Here is a 21,825-nt window from a genome sequence, read left to right as displayed (position 1 = left end):
TGCAACAGTAGAATGAAAAGGAAAGTATTATTAATCAGAAAATATTTCCTAATGGAATCTTTAAGAAAATAAAAAGAGGCACTTGACATTCATCATATGATCAAAATTATTCAGTCCAAGTCTATATCCTACAGTGACACTAAGAAGTGACGCTCTAAATGTTTTTTTAACATTTTCTCCCACTTCAGCCGGGGGGAGAGGTGGGTCACCAAATGCTTTGACAAGTCTAGTAACTATGAATATTCTCTCCAGAAAAAAAAATGAACATCTATACACACATACAACTCATAAGCACGTCCAAGGAGTTTTGTATTCCAGGTTAAACATTTCTGATTTAAGGAAAAGATGAGTCACTTTTGAAAAGTTAAGGATATCAAGGCATATAAAGTTTCCCTTGTGCATGACATATCAATCATGCAAGGAATTTATCAAAAACTAATCTGAAGTTTTTAGAATTTCTCATTCTTTACCATCACTTGGCTTCATCAACTTACTTGCTATGTGAAGCAGTACTTTCTTGTACGTGTTGTGTAATTTCTTCTGAGTTTTAGTACAATCAATTTTGACTGATTTTAGGACTTCACTTTAAAAAACCGTAACATACAAAGCAAAACAGTGAAGCTTAATTTTTTAGGCTTACAAAGTCTCAGATTTACAAAGTTACTTAAATGATCATCTTTCATCCAAATGAAAATATCTAAGTTGAAGCCTAATTACCCAAGAAAGCATTTTCTGTTTACAGTGTGTATGTATAAGATGGCATAGGAGGGGAAGCAGGCAGGAAGACAGTGCTGGGCTCTAGTAAGTCAAATAAATTCTGACAGTTTTGTGGCAATGGCCAGGAATGAGAAAGGAGAGAAAGCTACCACAAGAGAGAAGCCTTGTTTAACAGGTATATTTCTCAACACAGAGAAGAAAGTAAAGGAGAGCTAACCACCTCTTATGTTTTCATAAGAAGATTCAAGCAATGAAAGGCTTGGCTCTGAAGGCTGGAGAAAACTATGCACTAGGTCAGCCCTAGCAGGGAACCGGAGTTTGTCCACAAGGCCCAGGAGCCTCAGCACCACAGGAGGCATTAAGTGGATGTCTTGGCCTCTTACAGCAAAAATGAAACCACAGTCAACACAGACTAAAAGGCTTCATATTCAATACATACTAAAAGGCTTCTAACGAATTTACAGTATTTTGTTTGTATTTGCTAAATTTCTTATAATGCTGTCCTAAAGTCACTCCTAAATCAAAAGCTGAGATTGTCATGTATGCAGAAATTTTACAAGAATAATTTAAATGGCTAGATAGTTGTTTCTATACTCTCAGCTAACCAAATTGAAGAATATCTAAGAATGGATTTTAGTCTACCCCCTATACTTCAGGACAAAGCCATTTGTGTATTTTATTTAATGGAAAGTTATTAGACTTTACATAGAGAGGTAACCCTGAAAACTCCAACTCCAACATGATATTAGTATCTGTTCCCAGTAAGGTATTTCATTATTATTATTATCATCATCATCATTACTTTAAATCTTTAGGCTTCCTTTTTTGGTATTCATGCTACTCTTTTAATATTTTTTTAAATTAAGGCATATCTTTTATATCACAATTGTCCTTTGAAAATCCCATGAGGAGATCTGACTTTCCCTTTTCTTCCCAGATGCTTAATTTAGGCAGAACAGTCATGTTTTCTGAACCAGCTGTGTCTAATGCTGAGTACTGAACTCAGCTTATTTTCTTTCATTATCAGCTTTAAAACTATTTCAAGAAATTGTTTATTATCCAAAAAAATCACTTCACATTATATCCTAATAAAGTACACCACTATTCTCTGTGATTAAAATTACCTATGACAACTTACGTGGCCTAATTTTAGAGGATCCCCAATCTCTTCTCTTCCACCTTAGTCTCATTCTGGTCAGGAACTTGTAATATAGTTTTATTATCACATTTCAATTGTGAAACAATGAAATTTCCAAACAAATATCTCACAGAACTACCATTTTTTCAATAAAAGTTTTACACTACTATGGTTGCTTCTCACATACAATATTTACCCCATATTCAAGTTTCTGATAAATCAATTGTAAGTTGAAATTCTGTTTCTGAGGCATTTCCTGGTATACTAGGCAGTGCATTAGGAAAGAGATTATATTGCATTTAGTCTATAATAATTATCTCTTAAGAGTCTCTATATAATTAACAACCATTCAAAAAGAAAGTGCAAATGTGCAAATGAGAAAGAACAAAAACAGTTTCTAAACAGGTAATGCATAATATAGGACATAAATCCATACAACTACAAACAATTGCTGATAACATCCTTCTGGGCATTAAACGACACCACCAATTTTGTTTTATATGTATTCTTTCTTCTCAAGTATTCAAAGAATGCAATAGACATTATCTTCTTAATTTCCAAATTTCTCATGAATATATTAGGATATTACCATTTTTTCACAAGTCAGAAAACAAGAAACTACCATTATCTTTGAATATTTTCAATAACAGAGCCAAAGTAACAATTCTAGCTAATCTCATCTGGGATCTTAATTAGTACTACAAGTTTATTTGTGTGAGTTAAAAAAATAGTATCACTCATGAGAAACAATGCCAAAATTATTATGCTAATAAATTGTGTTAAAGGCCTAATGAAGAAATACTTTAGCAGCTATATGAGGTAACACACTAGTTGTAGGCATGAGGAACGTTTATGTTGGCTCTTTTGGGTGTATACATTAAATGCAAAATCAGAAAGGAATCATGCAAAAATCCGGTTGCCCATGCAAGCACCCCAGAGTCTAATCCTCTCCTCTCAGTTCTGTTGTCAGGCCACAGTAGTGTGGAGACTTGTAGGCCGCTGTCCTTGTTGTAATGAATGGGAAGAGGCTGACAGTGGCATGGTCGAAACCTTCACCTCTTCTTCCCCTGTGGAAAAGTCAGTCATGGTCTAGTTATGGGTGACTAGATTTGTTAACAGTCCCTTTAAAAATGATTTCAATATTTGGAATACTGATACATATATAAAATACATGCTTAATGGCTGGAATGCGGGTGTGAAACAAGACATGAATTTTAAAATATAAACTTATCAAGTACCTAGAAAGCAGTTACACTCTAATCACACCCTTAAATTTAATACGATGTCAGATTTAAGAACAAACAATAGATTCAGAATTATAAATATACAAGAAGGAAAAAAAGAGACCAGGAAAGCCATTCTTTTCCAAGCCAATTGGACCTTTTATATAGATACTCCTAATAGTAAGTAGTATTTTGTAGGGGGGGGGCGGGGATTAAAACTAAATTCACAGAAGTGAAAATGTGAGTTTTGTAAAGGGCAAAATGACAAATCCGTGTTTTAAAAGCAGTCATTATGTTTAGAAAAAAGAAATAAAAAGATATAAATATTAGTTTAGCAAATTACTATATAGCATCTGAAAATTCAATGTGCACTTTTGAAATAATGAGAAAATAGTAAAATACTAACAGTACAATGATCCAATTGACTGAAAGTAAGATGACTACTTCTAGGTCAAAGAACTATACATGAAATGAGATCAGTTCTCCCAAATATAATTGATAATGACTACCAGTGACTTGTTTCACAAATGACTCAAATTTCAATCAAGTCACTGTTAAAACAGTGAATTCAGAAACAAAGAATTTTCTTTAAATGCCCTCTCTTAAGTAAAATTTGAATAAACAAAAACACGAACAAAAATCTAATCCTGAACAGTTTCAAATATTTTTCTAGGTATATTTTGAAACAACAATGCTCACAGACTTAGACTATTATTTGTTTCCCAAATAATTTTTAGCTCTATAGAATAAAAACATCCTGGCAGAAAGTTCTTTGAAAAACAAATCTGCAAAGTTACACTTGGAAAGATAGTTTAAGGGATACCATGAAGAAAAAGACTGAGTTTTTAGAAAAGGTTATTTCATAGTTTTACAGTAAATTGGCAAATATTCTATAAATACCAAATATATAGCAAGAAGGCTGTGTAAAAGAAATTTTAGAGTTCTTGGTGAGGACGTGGTACTTGTAAGAACTAAGCAAGAGATTAATTTTCATCAAGTCAGTGAAATGCATTCTATTTTGTAACTGCAGGTTATATTCCTGAGCTGGGCTAACTGTCTCATGAATAGATAAAAAAGGGACCTCCCAAGAGTGTGAGAGCAAAAATCAATTACTATGGGAAGAAAGCCAAGTTAAAGTAAATGCCAGTAATGTTCATTTATGAAGGAGAACATCAATACTGTAGTGAGAAACATTTCAGTTGCTGAATCTGAGACCTGGGTTCCTATCTTAAATCTACTACTAACTGAATGTGTGACTTCTAACAAATTATTTAACCTTTTCAGAAAACAGCTTTGCCATTCCTAAAATGAAGGAGTTGAACAGGCAGGTCATTTTTTAGAACAGGAAAAGTTACTTTTTAAAACAAAAGCACATGGTTCCAATAACAAGGAAGATCTGAATGGACTTCACTATTACTGGTTACTAATCCAAGTTTTCCCTCAAGAATATTTATTCCAAAAATCCTTCTCAATTTAGAAAACTGGATATGCAGCCAAGAAAATGCTGCTAAAAAGATTTCACCTAAGGAAATAACTAATTTTCAACATTTAAAAAATGTTTTCAATTAGGCAGAGGAAATGGAAACCATGTTTATGTCAAACCTCTGGCAACTGTCCTTCCCATGATAGATTTCAGATATATCAATTTTTAATAATTAACTGAAACAAACCAAAACTTAAAATTTAAATACAAATGTATAATAAACACAGACATTTGTAAGATACAAAGGTAACTATTTATTCCTAACTAAAAGTCAGAAACCCCATCTTGCTCTACGTATCTAAAAAATAAATATACATGATTTTTCCAGTACTGAATACTATCTAAGCATATCTTAAGTGGCAGACCTTGCTGAAACATATGTACTCTCCTTTATGAAGCTCTTAACAGTTACCCTGTGTAAGAAACCATGATATTCACTGCAGAAAACAGAGTTAAACCTTTTTCAACAGTTCAACTCAAGTACAGCTGAGTTACAACTAGGGGTGGGAGGCAGATATTGCCTACATATTAAACTGCTTCAAATAATTTACAGTTAAGATGTACACAGTTTTCCAGAATTTTAGGTTGTCACTTCTAATTGTTACTGCAAAACCTCAATCATCTGAGGCTTCGCACATTCAGCATCCTGAGGTAGTTGCCAAATATATATAGGCCATGGAAGGGTTCTGTATAACTCCTGATATCAATTTTCAATATTTTGGTACATTAACACTAAAATTTCTTTAGCCATGGGAACCTTAAGAGTTCTCTAAAAATAAGCTTAATTATAAGTCACCACTTAAATACCAAGCTAGTATGCACAGTCAAGAAACTGAAATAACAAACTCTCCCCACCTCCCAGAAAATAGAACAATGATTCAGAATCTGTAGTCGGTGACTTCATTCTTAGAATTTCTGGGAAAAAAAAAAAAAAAGTATTTTATGCTCTATGGTTGAGTATATGCTAAAAGAAAAGAAAAACCCATGAAGATAGGATCATGATTTAATGCCACATTTTTCTTCATAAAGTATCTATTCTAGATGAAGATTTCAAATGACTAACACAAGGACAGCTACCTTCAAAAATCAGTGATTACTCATCAACCCTGTGGCATTTCTGGAATATCTACCAGCTTAAAAAATATTTGGTTTAAAACTGCTCTTTTTACACTAATGGACAATATGGTAACTATGAAATAGAAGAACAGATAATTTTTGAGGATGGTCACATAATAAGTCAAATGAAAGTACACGAAGAAGACAGCTAAGAACTAGAGTTCCACAAAGGCATCCTCCTTCCTGTCGTATCAAGCCCACGCTGTTCTGCCTCCCTGGCCTAGCTCCACTCTCTAAAACACATGAAGCACCTCCTGGTACAGCAGGCAGTTCTACTGTTTCTTAATGTAATGACACACTAGATTTTGTCTCTATGCCTTTATTCGGGAGTTTCTACCAACACAAAAGGTCTTGCCCTTTTCCTCCTGCTAACCCAAATCCAGGATACAGATCAAGTCCTAATTCTTCAATGATGCTTCCCCAACAATTTACAGGCTCCACTGATGTATCTTGCATTCCAGCATCAAATAGTTACCACCTTCATACACAGTCTTATTTCATCTTGTCAACTACACTATACAGTATCTGGGAATAATACCTGCATTTTAAAGTTTTTCTGCATTATCCACATGGCCTAGTTCATTGTTGGGCAGATACCCAAATATTCATAGTAATTGGTCTAATATTCTATTGTTAAATGTTTAGAATATTTAGGGGAAATTAAATTTTTGGTGTTATAATGTTATGAGATGCACTACTAGTAATTTAAATTCCACACTTCTAAATGATTGAAACAAAGGAAAACAAAACAAAATTACATTCTAATATTGTCTTGGAAAAAAATGAGTACCAGGAACTGAACACTTAGTATTTCTTAAGTGAATATCATGTAGAAGAGGATTGAAAAATGTCACTCTTAATTACCTACTAACTACCATAATCAAACGAACAAATATCACAAGTCCCACCAACGTGCAAACCATTACATTAGGTGCTATCATGGTGGTGGTGGTTTAGTTGCTAAGTCATGTCTGATCTTTGCAACCCCATGGATGGGAGACTGCCAGGCTCCTCTGTCCAGAGGATTTTCCAGGCAAGAATACTGGAGTGGGTTGCCATTTCCTTCTCCAGGGGATCTTCCTAACCCAGGGATTGAACTCGGGTCTTCTGCACTGCAGGCAGATTCTTTAGCAACTGAGCTACAGACCCCATGTGCTATCACACTTATATGTAAATTAACTTGACTGTATCAAAAGCCACACACCATATTCTCTTAACCTACCTACTTGTCTTGAAATTCAAATGCTGCAGTCACAAAGAGAATAGAACCAAAAAATTTTGATGGATCTCTGAAAATTTATCTATCAACCTTGCTAAAAACAAGAGAACAAATGTCTTGCTGGTGATAGCACATTATTACAGTAATACTGTGCCATGCCATATCACAAAGGCCAAGACAAGGGATAAAAATAAATTTTATGAGTTATGTAACAGAGTGAAGGACTATTCTATTCTACTTGATTCTCTTCAGAATCAAGAGAAAACAAACTCTTTCAACAGTCATATCTAAAGCCCAAATCCAACTTTGAAAAACTATTAATAAGAAAGATTCCTTTAAATGTAGAAGTCACTTGATCTAAAAAAATATCATAAGACCTTAAATGCCAAAAGTTCTGAAACCTTCAAGGGTAGCAGTACAAAATCAGAAATATTCTGGCATCACTGACAGGAATCTAATATTTACCCCAGAAACAAAAGCATGACAGACCAAAAGGAAAAAAATCTCTCCTTGAACAATTTCTTTTTCACAGAAAGTATAATTATGCACATATGATATGTCTGTGAAAATTAAGAGTTCCCAAATATTATATCCTTTATTATATAAGCAGAGTTTTGATGTGAGTGTGTGTCTATCAGTCAAAATAAATTGTGAAAAGGAGTTAAGAGGGTGGCTTTATCCCTCATGCTCTCACTAATTATCATCTCTAAAAAATTTTTTTGAACCAGTTTACTTTTAGAATGTATAATCAGAATTTTTGGTATTGGACATTATGGCACCATAATTTCAGAGCCCATTTCTTTTTGCATTTGAAAGACTTATATGCCATAAGAAAGTATGGTAACTATGCTATTAAGTAAAATGCTTCCGAGCAATAACCAGGTATAATACTCCACCATCCTTATAAAGCTCAATATTACAAGGCATCCATCCAATTAAAAATTTTTTAGATTATGATAAAGTGTTTCCCATTGAAATTTCCAAGACTAATAATAAATACTTTCTGTTATCCAAAAGTACCCTCCCTACCCACCCAACAACCTGTAGGCAAGAGTTATTCACAAATTCTCAAAGGCTATAAACGAACCTACCTGCTATAGGGATCCCTCCCAGACCTGTGTTGTGCTGTGGCGGGAGATTCAAGTCCAAGAAATTACTATTTGAGGTGGGGTTTGCTGTGTGGTTCAAGTGCATGATGCTATTGCGTGGAAAGGCCATCCAAGGATAGCGGGCTGCCTGGCCTGGAAAACTGAATGAATTATAAACCGCTCGGTGCTGCTGAAATTGAGGGAACCTCTGTGGCAAGACGGAAAAGGTACTATTCAGAGAGTTGGCATTTGTAGGCGCAGCAGGATGCAGGAATCCAGAGCCTGGACCTTTGGCGGTTGTAGTGTGTGACGAGGAGTTCTGAAGAGATGTGGGCGAAAGGGAAGGCTGGTCTTGGACTGACAGTTCCTTTTCAATCAAGTCTGCTAAGGCTTTTCGAGTGACATCAAAGGGATCAAAACCCAAGTCATCCTCTGGTTGTTTAGAAGAACCAAAGCCAAACGCTGCTTGCCAGTCTGTAGAGGATGATACTGGGATTGTTTCTGATGGGAAGAAAATCAGGGATGAATTTAAAACATATATCTCACTTCCATACTAGTGAAACATCATACTATATAACACAAAGGCAAATAAATACATGCAAAATCTGTTATGATCTATTAGAACATTAAGACTGTAAAATCATAATTGGCCTCAGATACTTTAAACAATGATTTCATTTTTAAGTTACTAACTTCAAAAATTGAATGATACAGACTGATTTTGCTAATCAAGGAAAACAAAGTACTACTTGAAACCCAAATCATACTCTCAATTATTCATCATCAAAACCCAGAATCAGTTGTTTAAATAAAGTAATAAATATGGTCCGAGAATTCAATTAGAGTTTATTTTTAAAATGTATTTCTCAAAGACACAAGTATAAATAATTTTGAATATATGCTTTATATACTACTATAACAATGAAAAAAGTATCTATTTAATCTTTATATTTTTTTACATTGTCTTAATTTTATGCTATCCTTCACATTAATGAGAACAAATGAATGAAACTGGAAATGGTTCAAATTCCAAAATATAACTTTCGATATTAACTAACATACTTCTTTTGTCAGCTGGGAAAACACTTTTTAAAATATAACTATATAAATACAAATCTAATTAAGAACTGTAAGCCCTTACTATTAATACTTCCTAGAGGAATAAGTATTTGAATACTGAAAAAATGATCTAATCCTTCATTTCTGGAGAAGTCTGTTAACACAGTAACTTCTAGATCACACAACTCTTCTCAAAACCATCCAATTTCTTGCAATTTAAATGTTTACATTTTTATGAAAAAAGAAGAGGATGAAAACAGCGTAACAGCACACCCAGTGAAGGGCTGATTTTAGTCTGAGGATAATTACTAACACATGCAGTGTTGCTCTGTACCTGATGTGAAGAGGCTCTGTGGCTCTGGTGCTGTAGGCCAGTCACTGGAAGTCTGTGGGGAGCTGGGGAAAGGAGGAAGCCCACTTGGGATAGGGTTGGGATGGCGAAAATTATCTGAGAATAACGACTGTGACTCAGTTACTGCTCCTTCAAAAGGAGACCGTGCACTGTGATTGGATGAACTGATGGGGATGACTGGATTGGATTTTGATAAACCAGGAGGTGGTGAAGGTGTATCACTGTTAGATATCTAAATAAAATAGGAAAAGAAAAGAATAATCAACATAAATTTATATTATATACAACAATAAGCCATAATTTAAAGGGCTTGCAATGAAAGGTACTAGAATAGTGATCTTCAAAAACGGGATACTTAAGAGACTTTTTTTAGGACTGTATGAATTTTCAAAAAGATCCATCAACTTCGGACTTATCTGACAGTCCAGTGGTTAAGATCCCACACGTCTGCTGTAAGGAGCACGCGCAGTTTGATCCCTGGTAGGGGAACTAGCATCCCACATGCCACACAGTGCAGCTGAAAAAACATCAACTTACATATGTACTCTTCTATATAACAAAACTGACCCTCCTGAAAAGACACAGCCAGTATCCTCTCGTTTTACAACCTAATTTCTCTCACTATTTCTTACTCTCTGGGATCTAATCAAAGTATTTTGCCCAAGAGTGAAAACTTTCTGGAAGCCAAACACAACTTTATTAGAAATATTCAGATTAGTAATGACAGAGTGTCTGACTCTTAAGGACTACATTTTCTTTGGCAAACTAAGTGATTCCCAATACTTTGGTTTTAAACAAGACGAAAATATCTAATCAAGTTGTTTCCAAACGCATCATTAAAACTAATTTTTATAATAAATCTTAATATGATTCTTAGGTATTTAAAATTCAAGAGTTTGAAAATTTGAGTGATACAGACATAATACTCTTTCTTTCATTTACTTATATATACGAACAAGATATCTCAGCACTTTTATTTAGGAAAACAAAAACACCATTAGATGGCTGCTAAAACATCTCCTTGTGCCAAAGGGTAATATTCATCCATGGATAAAAGAAAACTAATTTTAAAAAGCCCTATCTGTTTCATTAAGAATTTCCAATTTTCCAAGAAATTCCAAATTTCCAATACAATTTTAGCTTTTATGTTAAATGATTAATTTTTTTTATTAAAAAAAATCAGGTCAAGGAAGGATGTAAAATTTCTGATTGTTAAAGACAAGCTTGTGTAAATGGATGAGGGAGTAACAAAACATTCTGATACTTAAATCTCTCGAATACTAATTAAAAACCAATATAGTCTGCTACTACTACTGCTAAGTCACTTCAGTTGTGTCCGACTCTGTGTGACCCCATAGATGGCAGCCTACCAGGATCCCCCGTCCCTATTTATTTAAAAATACAAAAACTTATAATAAGCTGGAAATTACATCCTTTGTGACTATTTTTAACTTATTATGAAAAAAATATTTAATGTTAACTTAAAATATACAAAGGGACATGCAGATTTTCAAATACTTTCATGGAACTCATGAACAAAAAGTTTAGAAAAGCAGTGTAATTTAGATTTCACATTGTGGGAAACTGCACATTCTTTACAGAAGAGATTAGAACACTTTTTTTTTTTAAGTAAGAGGGTATAAAGAATGTAAGGAGGTGTAGTGAAAAGCTAACAACCAGACAATATGATACAAAGCATGCTCTACAGATTAGGACCTCATTCAGTATCATACTGGACACAACTCTGAAGTTGATTTAACCATTTCAAAGCCCAAAGTCATTTGAGGAATGAGGGAAACTTGGGGGAAAGCTCATTGAAAGAAACAGAAAATTAAAGTCAGTTTGGAACTAGCAGATAAAAACTTATATATGAGGTGGATTAAAAGATCCTACTGCATTTCAGAGAGAATTATATTTAATACCCTAAAACATAATGGAAAAAAATATGAGACAGAATATGTATAACTGAGTCACTTTGTTGTACAGCAGAAATTAACACAATGTTGTAAATCAACTCAGTAAGATTTTAAAAAAAAAGAAAGTTAAAGTTGACAACAAGGGACAGGGGAGCACAGGACAGAGAAACAACTCAAAATCAAGAATGCAGAAGGCATGTTAGTCTGGGACCATTTCGTGTCAGGTCAAAAAGACCAAGAATATGAGGGATTCTAAGGACACTAATGTATTGGTACATAGCAGAGTAACATATTTTATTTTCTCAGGCTCCAAAATCGCTGCAGATGGTGACTGCAGCCATTAAATTAAAATTCTCCTTGGAAGAAAAGTTGTGACAAACCTATACAGCGTATGAAAAAGCAGAGACATTACTCGGCTGCCAAGGGTCCAAACAGTCACAGCTATGGTTTTTCCAGTAGTCATGTACAGATGTGAGAGTTGGACCATAAAGAAGACTGAACACTAAAGTACTGATGCTTTCAAACTGTGGTGCTTGAGAAGACTCTTGAGAGTCCCTTAGACTGCAAGGAGCTCAAACCAGTCAATCCTTAAGGAAATCAACCATAAATATATATTCACTGGAAGGACTGAAGCTGAAGCTGAAGCTCCGATATATGAAGAGCTGACTCACTGGAAAAGACCCTGATGCTGGGAAAGATTGAGGGCAGGAGAAGGGAGACAAGAGAGGATGAGATGGTTGGATGGTATCACTGACTCAGTGGACATGAGTTTGAGCAAACTCCAGGACAGAGAAGCCTGGTGTGCTGCAGTCCATGGGGTCACAAAGAGTCAGACATGACTTAAGGACTTGAACAATGAACAGCAACTGTAACATATGGTCATAATGATACTTCTGCATCATCAAGAAAGGGTTACATTATGCTCTATTCTGTGAAGAAAAAGACAGCTAATTATTATACATGTAACAAAGATGTTCACTAAAAGTGTTTTTAAATTAAGTATTTAAAGTATTTTTCACTATCTAGAAAATTCACTTGCATAGAAGGTCTTATTTCAGCAGATGGCAGGTAAATAAGGGAATACAGTATCACAATCTTACCTGCTGAGAATTATCACCATTCCCTATGCTGAGAGAATCAGAAGGTTTGTCAATAGGGCTGTAAAAAAATAAAAATTAGAGTAAATTTATTCTCCTACAATCAAAGCCTGAAAAATAGACATTTTTTCATCTTAACATTTACTAAAGCACTCAGATGCAAAATATTAGGTTAGATGTTGGGGACACAAAGTGTTAAGATAAAATCTCTATCCTTGAGTGACTTACAGTCTAATATTAGACTCTCCAAAAACAATGAGTGAAACAACAGTTTTGGGGGGGAAAAGTATACTAATCCATTATTTAGTTTGTGCCCATGATAAACACATTCCCCATTAAAATTCTGAAAAAATTCTATTTTTCTAGGTGCTTAACAGAGGGCATAAAAGTTACTGAAATGTCATCTACAGGTTCTTAAAATCAATACATTTTTAATACTTCAATAGCCTAATCATAACCTTAAGAGAAGGCATATGTAAGTATATACATATACACACATAAACACAAACACACCACACATGACTAACAGAAAGAAACTTTCGTGCCTCAAACAAAAGTAGTAAAACTTGATTTTCGTAAGAGAAAATGCAGTATCACAGTAAAGTAACACAGATTTGCTAACTTCAAGTCCATTTTAACTCATTTGACTTAAAACAGAAATCTTTATAAACATTACAATACTGATCAAGCAAGCAATTTCTATAACAAACTTTAATCCAGCACATGAACAAAAGTTTTGGCACTCATATAACTAATACTTACTTCTGATATAATAGTATAGCAAAAAAAAACTTAAGATTCCAAATTTCTGAAAATTATTTTATTGTCTGGAAACATATATAAAGTCACCTTACAAACCAACAACTTACTGGTACCGTATTTGATTGTTTTGGAATAATTTCACAAGAACTAGTATCCAATCTGAATGCATCTTCTACAGAAACACTGCCAGATGCTCCTGAATCTGACTGGTAAGTCTGAAATTTCCTTGAAGAACACTTTTACTTACTATTCACAGTATATCAATAAATGAATTCATATTATTGTCAAGAGGGTAATCCTAATAATTTTAAGATACAGTTCTGGGCCCACTAAACTTAGAGGTAGCTGGGTAACAAGACAGGTGCACAACAACAAACACCGGTCAGTGTCAACTATTAAATGGACTAAGTTTAAACACTAAGTGCCATAAATCTTCAGAAGAAAGAGGAGCCCCTCCAAGAGGGGCAACTGGGAAAAGTTTCCTAGGGAAGTTCAAATTTAACTAGGCCCTTAAAAAATATTTACATGTTAGAAGGAAGAGAAGTGGGGTCGGGTGGTGGCAGGCAGCATTAAAGGCAGGATTAGCAAGAATTTCAAGAATCAAAAGGTTGTAGAAAAGGTTGAGAGAAAGGTAATTAGTTTAGCTAACATATAGGATGATTTTAACAATGGGAGGTAAGAAGAGAAAGACATCAGAGGCCACTGGAAATTTTTTTGAGCACAGAAATAACACAAATAAAGCAACGTTTTAGAAAGATTAATACACTTCAGTGGTATTAAATACACCTTGTTGTACAACTATCACCAACATCCATTCCCATAACTTTGAATTTTATAAAAATGAAATTCTATACCCACTAAACAACAACTCTCTATTTTTCCTCCTTCCAGTATCTACCATGTACTTTGTTTTGATGACTCTGACCACTCTAAATGCCTTGTGTATAAACTGTAATCACAGAGTATTTATCTTTTTGTGACTAGCTTATTTCATAAACAATAATGTTCTCAAAGTTCATCATGTTGTAACATAGAGCAGAATTTCCTTCCTTTTTAAGGCCAAATACTATTACATTGTATCAGTTCAGTTCAGTCATGTCCGACTCTTTGCGACCTCATGAATCACAGCACCCCAGGCCTCCCTGTCCATCACCAACTCCCAGAGTTCACTCAGACTCACGTCCATCAAGTCAGTGATGCCATCCAGCCATCTCATCCTCTGTGGTCCCCTTCTCCTCCCGCCCCCAATCCCTCCCAGCATCAGAGTCTTTTCCAATGAGTCAACTCTTCGCATGAGGTGGCCAAAGTACTGGAGTTTCAGCTTCAACATCATTCCCTCCAAAGAAATCCCTGTACCATTTTTGGTTTGTCCATTCATCCATCCATGGACACTGAAACTGCTTCTACATTCAAGCTACTGTGGGTAATGCTGCACAAATACCGCTTCAATACAGCTTTCAATTTTCTTACACTTATATATAGAAGTGGAATTGGTAGATCATATGGTAATTTTATTTTGAAATTTTTTGACGAACTGCCATACTTTCTTCCACAAAGGCTGTACCATTTTAAATTCTCACCAACAGTACACAAGGGCTCCAATATCCCCACATTTCTTCACTTGTTTTCTGCTTTTTTGATGGTGGCTATAGCGAGGAGAATGGGTATGAGGGGGTATCTCACTGTAATTTTCAGTTGTATATTCGTAACGATTAGTGATGTTCATCTTTTCATATGCTTAGTGGCCATTCACAAATCTTCTTTGGGAAAATGTCTATTCAAGTCCTTTGCCCATATTTGAATTTGACACTTTTTGCTGTTCAGTTTTAGGAGTTCTCTACATATTCTGGTTAATATTCCTTAAGAGATTTATAATTTGCAAATATTTTCTCCCATTCTGTGACTTGTGGATAGTGTCTTTTGATTTATAATATTTTTAAGTTTTCATGAAGTCCAATTTATCTATTTTTTCTTTTGTTACCTGTGTTTTCGGTGTTATCTCCAGGAAATCACTGCCAAATTCAATGTCATCAGATTTATCCTACATTTTCTCTTAAGGTTTTTTGGGGGGCAAGGGGAGGTTTAAGGTCTTAAATTTAGATGCTAGATCCATTTTGATTTGATCTTTGAATATCGTGTTAGGCAGGCAACCAACTTCATCCTTTTGCATGTGAATATCCAGTTTTCCCAGAACCATTTGTTGAAAAGATTGTCCTATCCTCAGTAGTCTGGTCTTGGTGACATTATCAAACATCATTTGGCTATATATGAGTTAATATTTATGAGCTCTCTATTTCACTGGTCTGTAGACTATCTTTATGTTGATATCATACTATTTTGATTAATGCAGCTTTGTATAAGTTTTGAAATCAGGGAGTATGGGTCCTCCAGTTTTATTCTTCTTGTTCAAGATTATATTGGCTATTTGTCCCTTGAGATTCTGCATGAATTTAGGATGGATTTTTCATCTGTTAAAAACTCTGGGATTTTTGACAGGACTGGGATCTGTAGACAGCTTTGGGTAGAACTGACATTTTAATATTAAGTATCTCAAGCCATAAACATTGGTCTTTTCACTTATTTATGTGTCTTTTTAAACTTCTTTCAGCAATGTTTCATATTCTTATACAAGTATTGCATGCGTACATGTGTGCTAAGTCACTTCAGCCATGTATTTTATTCTTTTATCTTATTGTGAATGAACTTGCTTTTGTAATTGCATTTCAGATTGTTCACTGTTCATGTATAGAAATGCAAATGATTTCTGTATGTTAACTTCATATACTGCTACACTGCTGAATTCATTTATCAATTTTAACAGGTGTGTATGTGTCTCTCTCTGTGTATCATCATTAGAATTTTCTACATATAAAGCCATACCATCTGCAAAGAGATAACTTTACATATTCTTTTCCAATTTAAATGCCTCTTCTTTTTCTTGGCTAATTGGTATGGCTAGAAAATGCAATGCTGTGTTGAAGAGAAGTAGTGGAAGCAGGCATCCCATTCTTGCCTTGCTCCTCGTCTCAGGAAAAGCTTTCAATCTTGCCACCATTGCGTATGATGTTCACTTTGGTTTTTCATATATGGCTCTTACTATGCCAAAGTGGCTTCTATTTCTAGGTTGTTAACGGTTTTTGTCACAAAAGTGTTTGTGTCTGATGCTCCCTCTGCATCAATTGAGAGGATCATATGGCTTTTAACCTACATTCTGTTGATACGGCATATTGTACTGTTCAAGTTTCATACATTAGACCATCCTTGCATTCCAGGAATAAATCACACTCGGTCTTGGTATTTAATCTTTTCAACATGCTGAACTCTGTGAGTATTCTGTTAAAGATATGTGCATCAATGTTCGTTAGGAGTTTGAAGTTTTCTTACAGTGTCTTTGGCTTTGGTTATCAGGGTAATGTTGGTCTCATAGAATTAATTAGGAATCATTCTCTTCTCTTCAATTTTGGGGAAAAGCTTGAAAAAGACTGCTACTAGTTCTCCCTTAAATACTTGGTAGAATTCAACAATCGAGCCATTAGGTCCAGAACTTTTCTTTGGTGGGAAGTTTTTATTACTAATTCAATATGCTAACTGGTTATACATCTATTCATGCTTTCTATTTCTTTGTAACACAGTCATGACAGGTTTTGTGCTTCTTGGAATCATTTCATGTAGATTATTCAATTTGTTGGTGTACAACTGTTTATAGTACTTTCATATTTATTTCTGGAGAATTTGTAGCAATGTTCCCACTGCAGTTTTTTATGTTAGTAATTTGAGACATTCTTTTTTTCTCAGTTCACCTAGCTAAAGTTTTGTCAGTTTTGTTGATATTTTTGAAGAGCCAACTTTTGGTTTCCTCAATTTTCTCCATTGTTTTCTATACTCTATTTCACTTATCTCTGCTCTAATCTTTCTTATTTTCTTCCTTCTGCTAGCTTTGGGCTTATTTGTTCATTTTCCAGCTCCTTAAACTGTGAGGTCAGATTGTTGACTTGGGATCTTTTTTATTTTTTAATGTAATATAGCACTTAGAGCTATAAATTTCCCCCTTAGCACCACTTTTGCTCCTTCCCAGAAGTTTTGGTATGCTGTGTTTTCATTTTCATTCATCTAAGTATTTTCTAATTTCCTTGTGATGTCTTTTTGAACCCATTTGTTCAAGTGTTAATTTCCACACTTATGAATTTTCTAGGTTTCCTTTTGTTAATGATTTCTAACTTTATGCCACTGTGGTCAGAAAAGATACCTTGTATATTCATCTTTTTAAATCTACTGAGACTTATTTGTGGCCTAACATATGGTCTATCTTAGAAAATGTCCCATGTACATTTGAGAAGAATGTGTATTCTATTGTTAAACAACACCACAAACATATACAGAACACTAGGTACAGTGGTCATATACTGTACACTAGGTACATATACTGTATCTAGTGTTCTGTATATGTTTGTGTTGTTTAAATCCTCTCCTTATCTTTTGTCCGGTTGTTTTATCCATTATTATGGGTGGGGTACTGAGTCTCTAGCTAGGATTGCAGAACTATTTCTCCCTTCAATTCGGTCAGGTTTTGCTTCATATATTTTGGTCATTAAGTGTGTAAATGTTTATCATTGTTCTATCTTCTTGCTGTACTGAGCTTTTATTAATATATAATGTCCTTTTTGTCTCATTAATCTTTTTTATTTAAAGTCTATTTTGTCTGATATTAGAAGTAGTTTTTGTTTAGTTGCTAGTGGTGTCTGACTCTTTTGTGACTCCATGGACTGTAGCCTGCCAGGTTTCTCTGTCCATGGGCTATGAGTAGGGCCACCTTTAATCTTTTTTGATTCCTATTTGCATGGAATATCTTTTCCCATTCTTTCAGTTTCAGCCTGTTTGTGACTTTGGGTCAAAAGTGAGCCTCTCATAGACAGCATATAGCTGGACTATGTATTTTTATCCATTTTGCCCATCTCTTTTGAATGGAGAACTGAACTCATTTACATTTAACATAACTGGTAGTAAAAAGTTATTTATGTCACCATGCCATTTGTTTTCTATATGTCTCATAGCCTCCCCCCCTCGTTTATTGCATTATTATCTTCTTTTATGTTTAGCTTATTTTTCTGTAGTGAAATGTTTCTCACTTCCTTTTGTGTACATTCTAGAGTTCTTTGTTGCTATCATGGGAATTACATTTAATATCCTAAAGTCACAACAGTCTACCTTAAATTTACACTAACTTAACTTTAACAATATACCAAAACTCATAGCTCCTTTCCCTAGCCCTTCTGGTTACTGATATCACAAAACTATATCTTCATACATTGTGTGCCCCTAATAATTCTGAATGCAGTTTCTTAAATTATGTAGAAAACAAGATTTGAAGTCACAAGGCAGGGTAATATTAGCTTTTATACTAATGTACTGGACCTTAAACATACTGCTCTTAAGGTCTACAGGAAGAAAAAAGCATAGTTACAAACCATTGTTATAACACTAGGTTTACTTTTATTGAGATCTTTTTCCTCCATACAGCTCTAGGGTATTGCTTAATGTCTTTTTATTTCATCTTGCAAGACTTCTTGAGTTTTTCTTGCAGGGCAGGTTTAGAGGTCCTGAATTCCCTTAGCTTCTGTTTATTTGGCAATATCTTAGTGTCTCCCTCACTCTTTGAGAACAGTTTTTCTAGACAGAAGATTCTTGGTTGGTGTATATATACTTTTTCTTTATAGCACTTTGAGTCTATCAGCCCACTGCCTTCCAGCCTCCAAACTTTCTAATAAGCAATCTGCTGATAATCTTACTGAAGATTCCCTTCTATGTGATGATTTGCTTCTCCTGCTGCTTGCAAGATTCTCTCTTTTTTCCTTTGCCCTCTCTGATTATACTGTCTCAAGTATCTCACTGTGGGTCTCTGAATTCACCTTAATTAGAATTTGTTTAGCTTCCTGGATGTTTATACTCAGCAGACTTCGGAAGTTTTCAGTCGTTATCTCTTCAAATATTCTCTCTGCATCTTTCTCTCTTCTCCTCTGAACTCCAATAATGCATCTGCTGGTCCCCTGGAATCCTATAAGTCCCTTAGGCTGTTCACCTTTCCTCAATTTTTGTGTGTTCCTCAGACTAGATAATTTCCATCACCCTATCTTTAAGTCTGCTGATTCTTTCTTCTGTCTTCTCAAATCTGTCTTTGAATCCTCCAGAGCACATTTTGTTTCAATTATTGTACTTTTCATCTCCAGAATTGTTTAGTTTCTTTTAAATTTTTCTACCTTTTATTGATGCTTCCATTTTTCTTCACACATCACTTTTCTTTCTCTACAACTTTCCTTAATTCTTTAAGAATCTATAAGATTTAAAGACTGTCCAGTATATCTGCCATTTAGGTCTTTTCCAAAGACAGTTTCTGTTGATTTATTATTTTCTTTTGAATGGATCATTCTTTTCCGTTTCTTTGTATGCCTTCTGATTTTTTTGTTTAACACTGTCCATTTGAATCTATCTAGTAACATGTTACCTCTGGAAAGCAGATTCTCCCCTTTCCCCAGTATTTGCTCTTTTTGTTACCAGTTGCTGTGTTTGGTGTTTTTTTTTTTTTTTTTTTTTATTGTTGCAGGCTATCTCTGTACTGAGAATTAGTCTTAGCTGTAAACTTAAGGTCTTCTCAGGTCTTTTTTGAGCCTTCCCTGGACATGCAGAGTGACTTTCTAATTTTTTCCTTATATGTAGCTGTTTTTGAATGTCCTAGTCTTTAATGCCCAGGTCCCAAAAGGAGAAAAAGTAAAAATTAAAGGGGTATGGCAAGTGGGTATCAGTCCATCAAATTCTCTGGAAATCACTTCCGTCAGAGAGGAAGGGACTTGTAACTACGAGAGGAGATACAACAATGCTTGCCTGCCTCTCTGTCTGCACCTGTGATCAGAAGCCATGATCAGCAATCAGAGCAGAGATCCTCAATATCTGAGGACATGGTCCACTTTGTCCATCCTGTCTTCCACAAGCTATAGGCAAGCTGCTCTAGGAACATGTACACAGCACCTGCCATGTGGCTGGGGATGGGGGTGGGAAGCTACTGTGCTAAGAGTGGAAGTTGACCAAAATTAACTGCCAGGTCTTTTCCTGAAAGTTGCAAGCCTTCAAAAGACCTCAAGAGTTCAAGAACAGTTTCATTAGACAGATTATGCAAGTGCAATTGTTGTCCAGGTGGAGAGATTGATTCCTGGTGCTATCTACACTGTCACCTTCCCCAAATTTGCACTGTTCTTGCAATAGGGAATAAGGGCTTAAAAATGAGAGGAAGGAGTAGTCATAGAAACAGAAAGATGAGAGCAAAATATCACAAAAGAAAACTTCAGTGTCTTCATCTTGGTTCACCACCTCAATTATCATCATTAGAAAGCACTAAATAATAATTTTCAACTTAGATGAGGTCAATCTTGCTAATGTCAAGGGTAATATATGAAAACATTATAGCATTCAGAATTAAACCTTGAGACTGTTTCTGGATTACAACTAATTAGAATAATTTATAGCATCTTTTCCACCATACCAACTGCAGTTTCATAAACACTGATTCATGAATACTTAACACTTCATCTGGGAAGGTCTTATTGATATCAGTGTCATCAATTCAAAGACAGCTACTGAAAAATCAGGATCAGGGCAAGATTTAGTAAGCTTAAGTCCCATTCAATTTTAGTATATTCTTCAATTTATTTTAAGAATAATTAACAAATTCAAGGAATAATAGATGACAGCTTTAGGAATAAGGATATAACTAGAAAGTTTTTTGTTATGTGGGTTGTAAAAAAATAAGTTTTTGTTATGTAAAAAACATGGGTCAATTAAAATTAAACCTGCCATAGTAAATGCAACTATCAGTGTCAAAATGGAAAATAAAGATGGGGGAGTCCTTGCAAATGAATGTATAAACTCAATAGAAAGAAAAAGTACATTTCCCAAGTCTAACTGCAATAAATGTACACTTCTTGCACTCTGATGGCTGAACAGAAAACATGTATCTCAGAGTTACCACTAACCAGCCAAAGTTCTCACAACCCCCTGGGATCAAGTGTCCAAATTCCTTCTTCATTAAGCTCTGTCATACTAATAAAATTTGTTGTTTTACATTCAACATACATCCACCCATTATCAATGCCAAGAAGGTTAAGAAAGGAAAGCAAACATAAATATCACATTTACTAATGAAGATAGACACCTGTTTCTTAGGGTTCCATGGGAATGACTCTAGAACAGGCTCCAGTTCCAGTTCAGGTCCTGGGTTTGGCTCTGGCTTTCTTTGTGATAGCATGCCTAGAGTACGCTCTACTGCTGGTTCCAGATCCAGCCCTGCTCAAGCAGTGACTCTAACTTCAGGCTTAGCTCTGGCTCCCTGTGCCAGTCTGGGCTTCCCCTCTAATGATTCCAGTTCTGGCTCTAGTGGTTGTTTTAGCTCATCCACTTGTCTCTTAGAGACCACAATGAGTCTATGTTTCAGGTATTTCCTCTGTTCCTGAAAATTAACTTCCTCCTATAATAGCACCCAAAAGCCTCATCCCTCGGGCTTCAGGAGTGGAGGAAGTACTGCAGGTTCTCAGGTAAGTTCTCCTCAAAGAGGTTGTTAGTAGTTGATGACTTCAGCTAGCAAGAATGACAGGAGTACGTTCCTGGTGC

At 35.0% G+C, this 21,825-nt stretch overlaps 1 protein-coding gene across 7 annotated transcripts in view; it reads right to left on the bottom strand.

Annotated features, from left to right (window-relative positions):
• Positions 1–21,825, bottom strand: part of CNOT4 (CCR4-NOT transcription complex, subunit 4) — a 152,413-nt gene that overhangs the window by 22,460 nt on the left and 108,128 nt on the right. For 4 of the 7 annotated variants that reach the window (XM_010831627.1, XM_010831630.1, XM_010831629.1 and 1 more), the window contains exons 8-10: positions 12,412–12,469; positions 9,378–9,627; positions 7,988–8,485 (exon numbers count right to left, since the gene is read on the bottom strand). In XM_010831627.1, coding sequence (XP_010829929.1) covers positions 7,988–8,485; positions 9,378–9,627; positions 12,412–12,469 — 806 coding nt within the window. The other 3 variants (XM_010831633.1, XM_010831634.1, XM_010831632.1) reach the window with 2 other exon arrangements.

Source organism: Bison bison, unplaced genomic scaffold (assembly GCF_000754665.1).
Source record: "Bison bison bison isolate TAMUID 2011002044 unplaced genomic scaffold, Bison_UMD1.0 scf7180017864530, whole genome shotgun sequence".
NCBI lineage: Eukaryota > Metazoa > Chordata > Mammalia > Artiodactyla > Bovidae > Bison > Bison bison.
Note: the sequence above shows the minus strand (reverse complement) of the source record. Positions and strands in the feature narration are given on the sequence as shown.